This window comes from Pelodiscus sinensis, chromosome 8 (genome assembly GCF_049634645.1).
Source record: "Pelodiscus sinensis isolate JC-2024 chromosome 8, ASM4963464v1, whole genome shotgun sequence".
NCBI classification, from domain to species: Eukaryota; Metazoa; Chordata; order Testudines; family Trionychidae; genus Pelodiscus; species Pelodiscus sinensis.
Genome location: NC_134718.1, coordinates 19,852,432 through 19,868,588, shown reverse-complemented (window position 1 = coordinate 19,868,588; position 16,157 = coordinate 19,852,432). Strand labels below are relative to the sequence as shown.

Below are 16,157 nucleotides of genomic sequence, written 5' to 3'. Positions count from 1 at the left end.
TTGCCTCTTTTAAAACAGCTTTCTTATGAACAGAAGCTTCAGCTTAACTTCAAGTGGACTACACAGAGCAAATAGCGCTGTAGCCTGTTCACACTGGCACTATACAGTGCTGTAAATTGCTGTGATTGGAGGGGGTGGGGGGTTCACACCCCTGACAAGTCCTAAGATTCATCCAGATTTCCTACCTGACTTTATTTTTAAATTTCTATAGGGGGATAACCTTTGCTTCCCTTCCAACATTAATCAAAGGGGACTTGCCTTCTTCCAGAAATACAGTGTTGCACAGCAGAAAATTGACCCTGCTTTAGTTGCATGGTCAGGTTCATCAGAGCTGCCAAGAAAGCCAAAGCTCCAGCCAGACAAGAAGCCAATGAAGAGACCATCTGGAAAACAAGCTGACACCCACACACCACTGCCTCAAAAATTCATTCCCAAGCTGGGCTTCAGAGTCCTACAGCTGCCAAATTCACCCTGGGAGAGGCCCAGCAGTCAGCTCCAAAGATGGAGCAGACAGAGATGGAGGGCAAATTGGAACACAGAGATCCCTGCCAATGACAACAACATGCACTGCCTAATGAGTAATACAGTTGTTTCTGTGCACACCAATATGCTCTGAAGTTGCGTTTCTATCCCCAAAGCTCTTATTGTGCCAAATGTAATGTTACATGTGCGTGACTCTAAAGCAAGGTGGCATCTACCTGTGCTCTTAGAAAAAAGGAGAGGTGATGACTGATGGTTTATTTAAGGTACAATAATTTGATTAGAGGGACGCTGTCAAGGTTGGGAAGCTGACAATTTGACCTTCCTATTTCTTTTTCTGTGCATGCATGTGTTTTAAATAAATGCTTCATTGCTCTTGGAGAACAAAATCACAGCCAGCAGCCTGACACTCACGAGAAACTCTACAACTAAACAAGAGCTGCTTGCAGTGTAAGAAAACAAACTTTCATTAAAGACTCAAATGTCAGTTTCAAATGGCTATTTATTATTCATTCACTGTGAGAATATATAAAATTATTCCAGAACCATTAAAAATCCCTATTAGAGTAACTAGACAACCTCCTGAAAGTGTACGATTTGTTTACACACTATTATCTAGATATTTTGTCATTCAATTTTTCATAAATGATGGGTGCTTCCAGCAGTTCCCTTGGGAGATGATTCCACAATTTAATAGATCTCATAGTCAGGCCATTTTTACTGATACAGATTTTATATACATTTCTTCACTTTACACTAAGCTATCCCTCTAAAATAATGTCTCCCTTCTTATGGCTTATATCACTCTAATATGAACTGTACTTCAACCATTTATAGATATTTTGTTTTGCACAGAAAACTTTTTCAGTAACTGTAACAGTAGTCACAGGGACATACTTGAAGATAAATTCTAAATCTCAGTCTCTCAGGGTATGTCTACACTACAAAGTTAATTCGAACTAACAGACGTTAGTTCGAATTAACTTTCATAGGCGCTACACAGGCAAACCGCTGGTTTGAACTTAATTTGAACTAGCGGTGCGCTTAATTCGAACTAGGTAAACCTCATTGTACGAGGACTAACGCCTAGTTCGAATTAAGTAGTTCGAATTAAGGGCTGTGTAGCCACTTAATTCGAACTAGTGGGAAGCTAGCCCTCCCCAGCTTGCCCTGGTGGCCACTCTGGGCACCACCAGGGAAACTCTTCTGCCCCCCTCCCGGCCCCAGAGCCCTTAAAGGGGCACGGTCTGGCTACGGTGCCCGTGCCAGGTGCAAGCCTGCCAGCACCCAGCCAGCAGACCCTGCACCTGGCACGGCTTGAGCCAGCCACCCGCTGCCACCCAGCCCTCCGCCTCTTCCCGGGACCAGGCTGGCGGCTCCAAGGAGCCTGCCTGGGGCCTCAAGAGGCGGGCGCCCGCCTGGTCTAGTGCAAACATCGTTGACCTCATCCACAACCTCCGCACTAGGCACAGGAAAGTGGCCATCTAGGGCAGGATAGCTGCCAGCCTGGCCACCCAGGAGCAGGTTTGCATGAAAATCAAGGTGGTCCAGAGAGACCCCTGACCCTGAGCCCTGAGCTTAGAACATAAAAACATAAGAATGGCCGTACTGGATCAGACCAAAGGTCCATCTAGCCCAGTAGCCTGTCTGCCGACAGTGGCCAACACCAGCTACCCCGGAGGGGATGGACCAAAGACAATGACCATGCAATTTGTCTCGTGCCATCCAACTCTAGCCTTCCACAAACAGAGGCCAGGGACACCATTTCTACCCCCTGGCTAATACCACTCCATGGACCCAACCTCCATGAATTTATCTCACTTCTCTTTAAACTCTGTTCTAGTTCTAGCCTTCACAGCCTCCTGCAGCAAGGAGTTCCACAGGTTGACTATTTGCTTTGTGAAGAACAACTTTCTGTTATTAGTTTGAAGCCTGCTACCCATTCATTTCATTTGGTGTCCTCTAGTCCTTCTATTATGGGAACTAATGAAGAACTTTTCTTTATGCACCCTCTCCACACCACTCATGCTTTTATAGACCTCTATCATATCCCCCCTCAGTCTCCTCTTTTCTAAGCTGAAAACTCCCAGTCTCTTTAGCCTCTCTTCATATGGGACCTGTTCCAAACCCCTGATCATTTTAGTTGCCTTCCCCTCTCCCACCCTCTCTCTTCCCCTCTCCCACCTCCTTTTACCAGTCTCCCCGAGTTTTGTTCAATAAAGAGAGTTTCTATTTTTGAACACACGTGTCCTTTATTTTGTACATCAGGAAGGGGGGCTAGGGAGGGGTAAGTGGAAGGGGGTGAGGGAGGAATGGGGTACGAGCCCCCGATGGGGAGGACTGGAGTGGCTCTGCGGGTTCTCGGGGTGGAAGCTCTCCTGCAGTCCCCCGATTGACCCCCTCTCCCCCCGGATGGCAGCCTGCGGCAAGTGCAGTCGGGCTGATGGCCGAGTGCTGTGATGTGCCGAGTGTGGGCATTCAGGGCACTCCAAGACTGCTTTGCTGTCCCTCATCAAGTTAGACAAGCGAGCAGGGAACCCCTGAGAACTGTCTGTCTAGGGTGGGGGTCGGGTCCCTTTAAGCACAGCCCTCGGCTAGCCTTAGACAGCAGCTCCACGCTCTAAGTCCTAATCTGATGCCCTGCCGGCACTGCTTCCGGCCATCCTTAACCTCAGTTCAGGGTCCACTCAATGTGGACATGCTAGTTCGAATTAGCAAAATGCTAATTCGAACTAGTTTTTAGGTCTAGATGCACTAGTTCGAATTAGCTTAGTTCGAATTAACTAATTCGAATTAAGTTAGTTCGAATTAGTGCTGTAGTGTAGACATACCCTAATGGACTTTCACATCTATTACTAAATTTTTCACGAATTTGGCATGACTAACACACACTGATCAGAGGAGGATTCCATCTAGCAGAGGGTGTTTGGAAATGAGAAATTAAGTGTATTGTAGAGCTAATGAATGGAGAGAAGAGGAGAAATAATGCTGAAATAGCAGAGTGTGTGTGGGGGGGGGAGACATTGGTGTTTTCATTGCATTGTGCATAAGCATGAATTATAATGTAGATCTGAGTAGTATTGACAGGAAATGCTTGTGTGGTGGCATCTGTCTGCACTATGTTTGCTACTTGCAAGTGCTGTCAATCTTTTAATGAAATACTAAACAAAAACACAGTAAAACAAAAACAAATAAAAAAATTGTCACAAAGGCCCAATATTTTCCGGAATAAGCTGCGAGCTGTCTACACTGGCCCTTGAATTTCCGGAAAAGCAACGACGCTCTACTGTACAAAATCAGCCGCTATTCCGGAAAAGCTACGGTGCTCCTGCTCAGGCATTAGTCCTTATTCCGGAACACTGTTCTGGAAAAGAGCCAGTGTAGACAGCCCAGTAGTCTTTTCCAGAAAAAAGCCCCGATCGCGAAAATGACGATCGGGGCTCTTTTCCGGAAAAGCGCGTCTACATTGGCCAAAGATGCTTTTCTGGAAAAAGGGCTTTTCCGGAAAAGCAGCCTGCCAATGTAGACGCTCTTTTTTCCGGAAATACTTATAACGGAAACTATTCTGTTTTAAGCATTTCCGGAAATTCATGCCAGTGTAGACACAGCCAGGGTGTGTCTAGACTACAGGTTTTTTTTTTAAAGTAGCCTTTTTTCAAAAAATCTTCACCTGCGTCTAAACTGCAGATGTGTTCTTTCAAAAGTAAATCAAAAGAACATGGCAGTTTTTTCGATCACAGTAAACCTCATTTTATGAGAAAACGCCTTTTTTCGAAAGTACTCTTTTGGGAGCTTTTTCGAAAAATCTGCTTATACTCTAGATGCTTTCTTTCAAAAGAGGCTTGTAGTCTAGACGTAGCCTCAGATGCTGTTATTTCGAAATACCTACTCCCTGGAGTCATTCACAGTAATTAGTCTCCAGTGCTTCCTGGGGTTCCCACATTAAGGGAGCCTACCTTGGACTAATTTCAAGGCTTTTCTGTTGTCTGGATGTGCTATTTTGAAATAGTTATTTTGGGAGGTATTTTGAAATAACCTTGTAGTGTAGACATAGCCTTGGGGACAGTACTAAAAATACTGAGGACTGAGTTGCTCCAAAAGGATTTTCATTAATTTAGCCAGGAAAAGGTTGATAATTAATTACCCAAATATTTTTTCTTTATGAGGTTGCTTTAAATGTTTTAGTCTCCCAAATAGATTTAGAAGCTCACAGATATTAGCTTCCTCTTGCAAAGTAATTTAAAGAACATAAAGAACCACACACAGCTGGTAACACATCTTGACAGGGAATGTGTTCAAATAGGAAATGATTCAAGTGGCTCTGGTGTAATACAAAATACTAAATCCATTTCATAACCCCCCCTCCAGCCAAAAAAAGGAAAGTTGAAAAGATAGAAAACTTGAAATGAGATAGTTAATGTATGACTTATATTTATGAAATTATTACTAGATGTGTTTCCACAAAGTGTGCTATGATAGGTGTTTCTTCAAAGTACCTGATAGTACTGGAGATATACAATAAGCTAAAACTGGGTAAGAAATTTCATGATGAAAATCTGTGTAAGGATATGTCTACACTGCACACTTATCTTTTCTCGAAATAACATATCTAAACACACAAAGCACATTGAAATAGAGATTTGATATTTCAAAATAGAGCATTCACACTGATCGGATGCTATCTCACATGTAAGGCCACTCAGAACCAGTTCAGGCCAGGCATTAGGTCAGCAGTGACTTCTTGGAGCTGCTGCCGGAGGCTATGTGAGACGTGTGCTTAAAGGGACCTCCCTGTACAGCCGTTTCTCAGGTTCTTCTGCTTGCCTGCCTCTATAAGGTAGAGCAAAGCATTCCCACTGCATGCTTTTGTTGCCCTGTGTTTGGACACCACAGTTATGGATGGGGAGCTGCCTCTGGGCATGTGATGGCCCTGATCGTTGTGCTGCAATTTCTGCAGCAGTTTCTTCAGGCTGCCCTCCAGGTCCTGCAGGAACATGACCCCAAACTGCTTGAGAAGACCCTCAGCATGTCTTTGTGAGCACAGCTCTTTCAGATGCACCCCACTGTGAAGCGCCGCTTCTGGTGGCTGGACACCAGTTCCTACTAGTGGGCCGGCTTATCATGGAGCGGTGGGATGACCAGAAGTGGCTCCAGAACTTCCATATGAGGAAGGAGACATTTCTAGAGCTGTGTGCCTGGCTCACCCCGTCCTCACACAACAGGACCCACAGATAAGACCTGCCATCCCCCGGAGAAGCAGGTTGCCATTGCAGTCTGGAAGCTTGCCACACCCGACAGTTACCGAACTGTTGGGAACCAGTTCGGCATGGGGAAGTTGACCCTCGGGGCCCTCATCATGCTGGTATGGCATTCTCCAGCTGCAATCCCAGGATGGGGGGAAGACCTGGAAAGGGGAACCTAGGGAAAGGAGAGTAGGGGTGCAGGAGGAAGTAGGGGGGAAGCCCCTGTCCCCATCCCCAGGCAGTTCTCCAGTCCCGCCCTCACACAGCCATGCCGGAGGGCGGGGGGCTACATCCAGTGGGTGGGCTCAGGGACCTCTCATGGGCTCTTGCACCCCTTTGATTCTCCGTTTTGTTTGTTTGTCTCCTTCTGCAGGTGGCAAGGGCCATTAATACCACCGTGCTTCGCAGGGTCATCCACCTCGGTGATGTGGACCCCATCATTGTTGGCTTTGCTGCCATGGGCTTCCCTAACTGTGGGAGAGCTGTTGACAGCACTCACATCCCCATCTGGGCCCCTGACTACCTAGCATCTCAATCAACCACCTTGACCAATTTTCAGACAACTTCATCGGCTGGTCGGGAAGGTGCACAATGCCCACATGTTCCGAAACTCCAGCCTCTTCCAGAAGCCGGAGGCTGGTATTTTCTTCCCTGAGTGCAGCATCAGGGTCAGGGATGTGGACATGCCACTGTGCATCATGAGGGATTGTAGCCAGACAGGAACCCCCCTTGTAACATCCATTTTTGCTTGCCTGGAGCATACAGGGCACACAGAGCAGAAGGCCCAGGCTGCTGTGACCGTGAATGGCTGTAAACAGAGATATGCCAATTGCTGACCAAGAGGCTACCAAGGAGTGTTCTTGACTTAACGCATATTGATACGAACACACAGCCGTCCGCGGGGGGAGGAATTTCTCACCCAGTAAAAAATGTCTAGTACTCACAATTCAATTCTCTCTCTTGCAAGTATAAATTAACTTGAAACTTGCTTGTAAGAACTGGCATCACAAAACGGACCAGTACAATTTGGCCTCTTAGATAAGAAAGAGGATACGGGCCCCCAGGGGTATATAGATGGGTCCAGCAGCACATTTTCTCTGAGTGTCAATCTACCATCTATCTGCTGGTCGGGGTAGGTGTTGGATCTCCCGAGGTTCCAGAGGGGACGCCCACCTCGTATTCGTCTTTCCTAGGAATTGAGAGGCCAGCCCTGGCCTGACACGCTGGAGTCGAGAGGCACAGAAAGGGGTAAAAATTATACCTGGATGTGGTCCTTTGCTTAAGTACATATATACATAGTGTTAGAGCTCTTTAAAGTTTAAGCTGTCACTTGGTACCATTATTTCTATTTTCTATCTTTATTTTCTTTGTAACCATTTTTTTAAATCTGTATTTGCTAACAGCTAAGAAAGAGAGCAATAGCCATTGTAACTATATGATTTATAAGTCTTTTTAATAAACCTGGAGGGCTACGTCTACACTGGCCCCTTTTCCGAAAGGGGCATGCTAATTTTAAACTTCGTAATAGGGAAATAAAGATTTAAATAAGGATGTCCGCCGCTTTTTTCCGGCTTGTAGAAAAGCCGGAATAAAGCCCTATTCCGGAGGATCTCTTATTCCTACTTAGGGCTTTATTCCGGAGGATCGGGCCAGTCTAGACGCTCTTTTCCGGCTTTTCTTTAAATCGCCGCTTCATTTGGGTATGTCTAGTAAACTAATCTAAATGGCTCTGGCGACAGAACCATGTAGTCTAGACATACCCTCAAATGTGGATGTGGAAGATCCAGATTCAACTTCCTCCATTACTTGACACGAAGCAGGAATTTGAAATTCCATCTTCTGTGCTTCAGTAGCGGGTGCTAATCACCGCTCTCTGAGATATTCTGGTGTTGGTCTCTCTCAATTTCCCCTATTGAAGCTGTTTCAATTTGTTCCACCATTGTCTCCTCCTTCACTGTCTGCAGCCCCATTACCTCAATTTTATGAATGTCAAATAAGTTCTGAAAAGAATTTTTGGCTGAAACTATTCAGCGATTGGTGTCAGATTCACAGATCGTTTCAGATTGATGAAAACTGCATTTTTCAATGAATAAATTATTAACAAGAAATTTTTGCCCTGCTCTAATTAGTGGCCATGCTTTCTCCCTCCTCAAAGAATCTCTTATGTGATTCATTACATTTGGGTGATTTATGCAAAAGTAGCTTGGTCTGCATGCAAATAAGATCGCAAACATCTTGTATGTTATCCAAGACCATATTGGGCTAATTTACTGTCTAAAATCTATAACTGGATTTCTGGGCATCCTGTGGATTCACAGATTGCTCATCTCTAGAAATGCTTAGTACTGTAAGTGTTTTCACTCCCAAGAGATCAGTTCTTCAAGGAGTCAGGAGACCGTTTAGCACACACCTGTAGCTTTAATGTCAATACAGTTTAGAATTATGGAGCTAGGTAATGCACATTAGTAGATATATTACTGTATTGATACAATAAATCAGAAGAAATCTGTCAGAGGAGTCCTTCAGACTAGTCTCTGAAATAGATTTGTGCACAAGCAGATGGGCAATAATATTCAAAATTCTGCCATGATGTAAAATCATTTTCCAGTAATGTGATCTACTGGTGCAATGCTGATTATTTTCTCAATAACCTAGAATATGTTCAGATTCTCTGAAGTAAGTGGCCTGTATTTATCTCACTCAATCTTGGAGATTACCAACACAGAACAAAACTTCTAATTTTATGCTTTGGTAGTTATACACATTTTCTTGGACCAGTAAGACAACATAAGTAGTAGCACCTCAGCCCTTCAGAGCTGCTGTTCAGTAAGAAATCAGGGCAAGTAGTTAATGTTTGGGGAACAGGTATCTCTCAAACTCTTTCACAAAACCTCTGCACTGAACTTTGATAAAGTTTTAATTTGATTTCAAAGGGACACTTTCATGTTTTCCAAATATGTCTCCAAATCTCACAGATTCATTATCACCATCTGTTTTTAAAATCCATTTAATTGGTTATGGGCTCCCTTTTTATATTCTTTTTTTTTTTTAAGTCATTTTCCTTATAAAACAATAAACTTGACGGCACCCCAGCCCTTCAGAGCTGCTGTTCAGTAAGAAATCAGGGCATGACTACAGTAGGAAATTACTTTTAAATAACTTATTTCTAAATAATAACACCTGAAATATTTATTTCAAAATAGCTTGTCCACACTACAGAAAAGCCTCAAAATTAGTCTGAGTCAGGCTCCCTTAATGTGGATGTGCTACCTCAACTTAGGGTACACCAACATTGCACCCTTATTTTGAAATAAGCTATTCTAGAATAGTTATTCTGAAAAAGCTTATTTCGAAATAACACATCTACACGGAAGGGAAGCCTCAAAATTAGTCCCAGGCAGCCTTCCATAATGTAGACGTGCTATCTCGATTTAAAGCCCCAGAAGGCACTGGGGAGGAATAACTTAGAATGGCCCTGGAAAGAGGCTATTTCGAAATAACAGCAGTGGAGCGTCTACACACGCCTTATTTCAAAACAGCTCTTTTGGAATAGGTGTTATTCCTCGTGGAATGAAGTTTGCAGATTTCAGAATACAGGCAGTCCCCGGGTTACGTACAAGATAGGGACTATAGGTTTGTTCTTAAGTTGAATTTGTATGTAAGTCGGAACTGGCTCAAGATTCAGCCGCTGCTGCTGAAACTGACCAGGGGCTGACTACAGGAAGCTGGAGGCAGAATTGCTCTGCCCCCAGCTTCCTGGAATCAGCCACTGATCAGTTTCAACAGCAGCTGATTCTCGAGCCTGGGACAGAACAGCTGGGCTGCCAGGTAGGTCCCTTCAGGACCAACCCGGCAGCACCCCAGCTGCTCTACCCCAGGGTCCACAACAAAAGCCTGGTCTGCTGGGGGGGGGGGGGCACACTAGCTGCGCCCCCCGCCCCAGCAGACCAGAGACACAAGGAGCAAAGCTGCCGCCGCTGCTGGTCCCCAGCAGACCAGAGGCACCGGAAGCAAAGCGGCAGCAGCGGCGGCGGCGGGGTGCCGCGCCTCTGAGGCTTTGCTCTGGCAAAGCCTCAGAGGCGCGGGACCCCGCCGCTGCTGTGGCTTTGCTCCCGGTGTCCCTGGTCTGCTGGAGACGGTCCCCAGCAGACCAGGGGCACCCGGAGCAGCTTTTCTCGCCCCGGAGGTCGAGGTGGCGGGACCGCTGCACTCTGGGCGGTCCCGCTTCCTGCGAGCTCCGGGGCGAGAAAGCCCCGTTCGTAAGTGCGGATCCGACATAAGTCGGATCCATGTAACTCGGGGACTGCCTGTAAGCCATTTGCTATTTCAAAATGATTTAGAAATAACAGAATGGTTTTATAGATGCTCACATTGTTATTTCTAAATAATGCTAGTTATCCCAAAATAATATTGCAGTGTAGACGCACCCTTAGAGACCCAGGGGGGAGTAATTACTTTGTATGACGCTGGGAGTAGTTATTTCAAAATAACAGTAGTGGATCATCCATACTACTGCTATTTCAAAATAAGCGTTATTCCTTGTGGAAAGGAGTTATTATTTCAAAATAACCCGCTTGTTATTTAGAAATAATGGGCTTGGTAATGTGGACCCTCCATCAGGGTATATACACTACAGCACTAATTCGAACTAACTTAATTCGAATTAGTTAATTCGAACTAAGCTAATTCGAACTAAGCTAATTCGAACTAGTGCATCTAGACCTAAAAACTAGTTTGAATTAGCATTTTGCTAATTCGAACTAGCAGGTCCACATTGAGTGGACCCTGATCCAAGGTTAAGGATGGCTGGAAGCAGTGCCGGCAGGGCATCAGATTAGGACTTAGAGCATGGAGCTGCTGCCTCAGGCTAGCCGAGGGCTGTGCTTAAAGGGACCCGACCCCCCCCCCCAGACAGACAGTTCTCAGGGTTCCCTGCTTGCAAAGCAGTCCTGGCTTGGGAGTGCCCTGAGTGCCCACACTCGGCAAATCACAACACTCGGCCATCAGCCCGACTGCACTTGCCGCAGGCTGCCATACGGGGAGGGGGGGGGGGGTCAATCGGGGCGCTGAAGGAGAGCTTCCACCACGAGGAGTCCCGAGAGCCACCCCAGTCCTCCCCATCGGGGTGCGTACCCCATTCCTCCCTCACCTCCTTCCACTTACCCCTCCCTAGCCCCTCTTCCTAATATACAAAATAAAGGACACGTGTGTTCAAAAATAGAAACTCTCTTTATTGAACAAAACTCGGGGAGACTGGGAAAAGGAGCTGGGAGAGCGGAAGAGAGAGGGTGGGAGAGGGGAGGGCAACTAAAATGATCAGGGGATTGGAAGAGGTCCCATATGAAGAGAGGCTAAAGAGACTGGGACTTTTCAGCTTAGAAAAGAGGAGACTGAGGGGGGATATGATAGAAGTCTATAAAAGCATGAGTGGTGTGGAGAGGGCGCATAAAGAAAAGTTCTTCATTAGTTCCCATAACAGAACGACTAGAGGACACCAAATGAAATGAATGGGTAGCAGGCTTCAAACTAATATCAGAAAATTCTTCTTCACAAAGCAAATAGTCAACCTGTGGAACTCCTTGCTTCAGGAGGCAGTGAAGGCTACAACTAGAACAGAGTTTAAAGAGAAGTTAGATAAATTCATGGAGGTTGGGTCCATGGAGTGCTATTAACCAGGGGGTAGAAATGGTGTCCCTAGCCTCTGTTTGTGGAAGGCTGGAGATGGATGGCACGAGACAAATGGCTTGGTCATTGTCTTCGGTCCATCCCCTCCAGGGTACCTAGTGTGGGCCGCTGTCGGCAGACAGGCTACTGGGCTAGATGGACCTTTGGTTCAGCCATTCTAAGCTCAGGGCTCAGGGTCGGGGGTCTCACTAGACCACCCTGATTTTCGTGCAAATCTGCTTCTGGGCGGCCAGGCTGGCAGCTATCCTGCCCTAGACGGCCACTTTCCTGTGCCTAGTGCGGAGGTCGTGGATGAGGTCTACGATCTCCGCACTAGACCAGGTGGGCACCCACCTCTTACAGACCTGGGCAGGCTCCCGGGAAGAGGCGGAGGGCTGGGTGGCAGCGGGTGGCTGGTTCGTGCCGTGCCAGGTGCAGGGTCTGCTGGCTGGGTTCTGGCAGGCTTGCACCTGACATGGGCACTGTAGCCAGACCGTGCCCCTTTAAGAGCTCCGGGGCTGGGAGGGGGGCAGAAGAGTTTCACTGGTGGTGCCCAGAGTGGCCACCAGGGCAAGCTGGGGAGGGCTAGCCTCCCACTAGTTCGAATTAAGTGGCTACACAGCCCTTAATTCGAACTACTTAATTCGAACTAGGCGTTAGTCCTCGTAGAATGAGGTTTACCTAGTTCGAATTAAGCACTCCGCTAGTTCGAATTAAGTTCGAACTAGCGATTTGCCTGTGTAGCGCCTATCAAAGTTAATTCGAACTAACGTCTGTTAGTTCGAATTAACTTTGTAGTGTAGACATACCCTCAGAGTACCTTCATGATAGAAACAGTTTGCAAAAATTACAAAATTTCCGGTGATTAAAATGAGTAAACATTGACTTTGAGAAAATTATTTAAAAAACTCCCCTTGTAATCAGAAAGGAATACTGATGCAGTAAAGGGGTATGTCTACATTTGCATCCCTAGTTCCAACTAGGGATGCAAATGTAGGCATTCAAAATAGCCAATGAAGTGGGGATTTAAATATCCCGCACTTCATTAGCATGATCTCGTTGGCGTGTTACTCCGATCAATAGCTGTTTCGAAAGTGAAAGTGCGAACCGGGATGCATTAGTTCGAACCAAACCCCTTGGTTCAAACTAATGTTACTCCTCAAAGTGAATAGAAAGCCTAGTTGTAAGGCTTCCAAACAATTTCCTGCAGTATGCTATCTTTACAATAAAATTATACAGGCTGGATCCACTTGCCAACTACTACTATAAGGCAGTTCTGTTGTTAGAGGGTTTATCTTGTTACCCTCCCACTTCCCTGGTCCTTCTGACATGAACAAAGAAGAGCAGTACCTGAAGTCCAGAGATGCAGATAATTCATTGCTTACTGGGGTTACCTTCCAGCAAGCATGAATCCAGTTTCCTTTCCTTTTCTCCCTTGTCCTCAACTTACTTCCCATTTGCCCCCAATGTATATACTGGTTGCACCTCCATGATCTGGTAACCTTGCGATCTGCCCTCCTCTGCCCTGCCCATGGTTCAGCTAGGCGGGAGGAGGGGCAGGATTCGGCGCACAGCTCAGTTGGGCTCCAGGGGGAACCAGGTCCCCCCCGCCCCCGTTCTCCCCATTATCTCTCTCCTCGCCCCCCGCCCCCCGCCCCCGCCTAGCTGAGCCACACTCTGGGCTTCCTGGCTCTCAGTCCTCACTAGCCCAGCTGGGTTTTGCATTGTGCCCCCTGCACCATGCCAGGCTCCCATTCACCACTTCTCCCCCACAGCATATTGGTACTTTCTGATCTCGGATGTTGCCAGACCAGAGAGTTTCAGTTTATAGAAGGGCAACTTATAGTAATATTTTCAGATATATCAAACCAATCATTTTACTGAAATTTAATTAACCAATCCTAACATATTTTAAAATGATTATCTAACAAATTATATATCCCACTCGCTCAATTGGTTTATACGCAGCAAAATTAACTATACGGTAGGCAGAAACCAGAAGAACCAGACAGAGACCACACGGATAGAGAGGTGGGAACCATAGCAACAAAACAATAAAGATTCCACACCCCCAGCTATTGTTAAGTGGGTCCTTGCTAGACAGCAAGCTCTCAGCTTTCTTTAAATCGTCTAGGCTCCTCCTTATCAGGAGGAGATGGATTGTGTCTCCTTCCTAAAAGCCCCAAATTGCCTCATTTCAACGCAACTGCTGTGGAATGTGTCAGGACGTGACTGTATGTTTCCAGCTTATGGATGCTTCTTCTGCTTAGCCAAAAGTCTTAGCTTAAGAACGAGGCCTCAAGCAATCATATACACATCTGTGATTTTGATTCTCTGTCATTAGCAAAAAAGTAAGAATACACCTACATTCCCAAAGGCGAGGCCTTTGCAGGCTGGCCTGAATATCTGTATCCTAACACTTAGGTCTAAGCAGCATCCATATTATGCAGAATATTTAAATGTACAGTGCCTGGGAATTGCACAAAGTACATTATCCTCACAGGGCTGGTATCTCAGTATCTGCTGTCAGTGATATTTGTTACAGCTGATACCCTCACTGGGTGAACAGTATTAACATGGTCAGGGATAATCCCATTTACTTCACGATGCTCTGGGTCAGGTTCTGAATGGAATATAAACTACTCTTTCAATCACACTGCTATTTTTCTTTCCCACTCAATCAACTCAGTGTTATGGCACATTGGCTGGGTAGTGTAGAAAGTACTTTGTTCTGCAACTGACTTTGTGTTGCCTATCTTGTTAATAAAGGTTTTTAGTTCTAGCCAGCATCTTTCGTCAGTACTGTGGATGCAATTTTAAAAATAGCATCAGGGACATAGGACCACAAGTCCCCCTGGATCTTCACCATATAGTTCATGCGATATTCTCTATTCGCTTTTTATCTCATGTAGTTCACCAAAAGGCTGCTTTAATGTCATACCTTTTTTTTTCAAGAATCTTGGTACCTGGCATACATATGTTTCCAAAAAGGGATATTTTTCAACAAGGCTTGGATGTTCATTTCAATAGCCTTGACTGCTACAAAATGGCACTAATAGCAGTAGAGCATTTCTTGTAGGCCAAATAACCATCAGATGTTAGAGTATGTCTACACTACCACCCTAGTTCGAACTAGGGTGGTTAGTGTAGGCAACCGAAGTTGCAAATGAAGCCCGGGATTTAAATATCCCGGGCTTCATTTGCATCTTACCGGGCGCCGCCATTTTTAAAGCCCCGGTAGTTCGGACTCCGTGCCCGTGGCTACACGCGGCACGGAGTAGGTAGTTCGGATTAGGCTCTCTAATCCAAACTACTGGTACTCCTCGTGGAACGAGGTGTACCGGTAGTTCGGATTAGAGAGCCTAATCCGAACTACCTACTCCGTGCCGCGTGTAGCCGCGGGCACGGAGTCCGAACTACTGGGGCTTTAAAAATGGCGGCGCCCGGTAAGATGCAAATGAAGCCCGGGATATTTAAATTCCAGGCTTCATTTGCAACTTCGGTTGCCTACATTAACCACCCTAGTTCAAACTAGGGTGGTAGTGTAGACATACCCTTAGTGACTTCCAATCACTACTGATAAGGAGCAGATAGAACCAGCCACTTGTAAGTGAAAGGTTCTATATTCTAACACATAACGTAGCTCTGCAGTCCTCCCAAATTAATCTTTTCACATGAAATGGCTAATAGGAATAAGGGTCAGTCCTTGATGGGATGAAATGCCCCAAGAAAACTGTGTCAATGTAACTGCTAATAGTTTACACAGACAATGTCAGATCTAAATCACTCAGTCCCAGGAAAGAAAATAATTTAGAAAATTAAGGTTAGGAACTATGTCTTTCAAATTTAGCATCTTTCCTTTGAGGCCTGTGAAACGTCAAAATCACACACAACTAGCTCATGCCATGTTCCTAAAGGAAAAGTGTACAGTAATCCCTCCCAGGGAGCAACACATTACTGACCTGCAGCATCTGCAAATAGCCTTCTTGTGGGTCACACAGCAGTGAAGATATCCGATGATTATTCCTCATGCATCTCTGAGTGTTGTCTCTTGACAGCGGGAAGATTTGCCGGATAACTGTCATCCTTCCAAGAGCACTGTGGACCAGTTCTAATATTTCATTATCACTGATTTCCTGTGAAGAGAAACACAGTCCTTTAAACAATTAAAAAAATGTTTCATTGTATTCCTGCTATTACTGGATCAAATTTTCTAAACAGTTCATGACCATGGATTATTTTAATAGATTCAGTCCATGATAAATAATCCTATGTTGTGCATGTTAATAGGACTGTTTTATATGTATCATGTAAACCCTAGAACTCAACTTTTATGCCCAAGCTATCTTGGCTCTTCTAATACATTAACTTCTGAACTTATCATAGCAAAATAATGAGATGATTAAATATCTTGATTAAATAAGAATCAGCAAGTTCTTTCATCCAAAATTTAAACCACATTCGGGCAGAAAGAAAGTTGGTTAATATTTTATATCTTTTTATTTAAGAGCATGTCATTCTGTGCTTTGTCACATGCGGATTCTACTTAGGATCAAAAGCATAAGCAGCAGAGCAGCCCACGAAAGGCTGTTCTTACTGTAATCTTGGCCCAACCAAAATCTCATGAGAAAATGCTACATTTTGCAAGGCTGATTCCCAGTTCTACAGACTAAAAGGTTTGGAGAGTAGCTATAAGTATCAGGAATCTTTTGAGGGTTCAATCACATCAGCAAATGAAGTTAAGAACATAAGAACAGCCATACTGGCTCT

General features: G+C 45.3%; 1 protein-coding gene across 2 annotated transcripts in view; it reads right to left on the bottom strand.

Annotated features, from left to right (window-relative positions):
* The window catches only part of GRID1 (glutamate ionotropic receptor delta type subunit 1), a 1,054,628-nt gene that overhangs the window by 200,406 nt on the left and 838,065 nt on the right, over positions 1-16,157 (bottom strand). For both annotated transcript variants that reach the window (XM_075934837.1, XM_075934836.1), the window contains exon 6: positions 15,350-15,523. In XM_075934837.1, the coding sequence (XP_075790952.1) occupies positions 15,350-15,523 (174 nt within the window). The remainder of the gene's footprint in view (positions 1-15,349; positions 15,524-16,157) is intronic.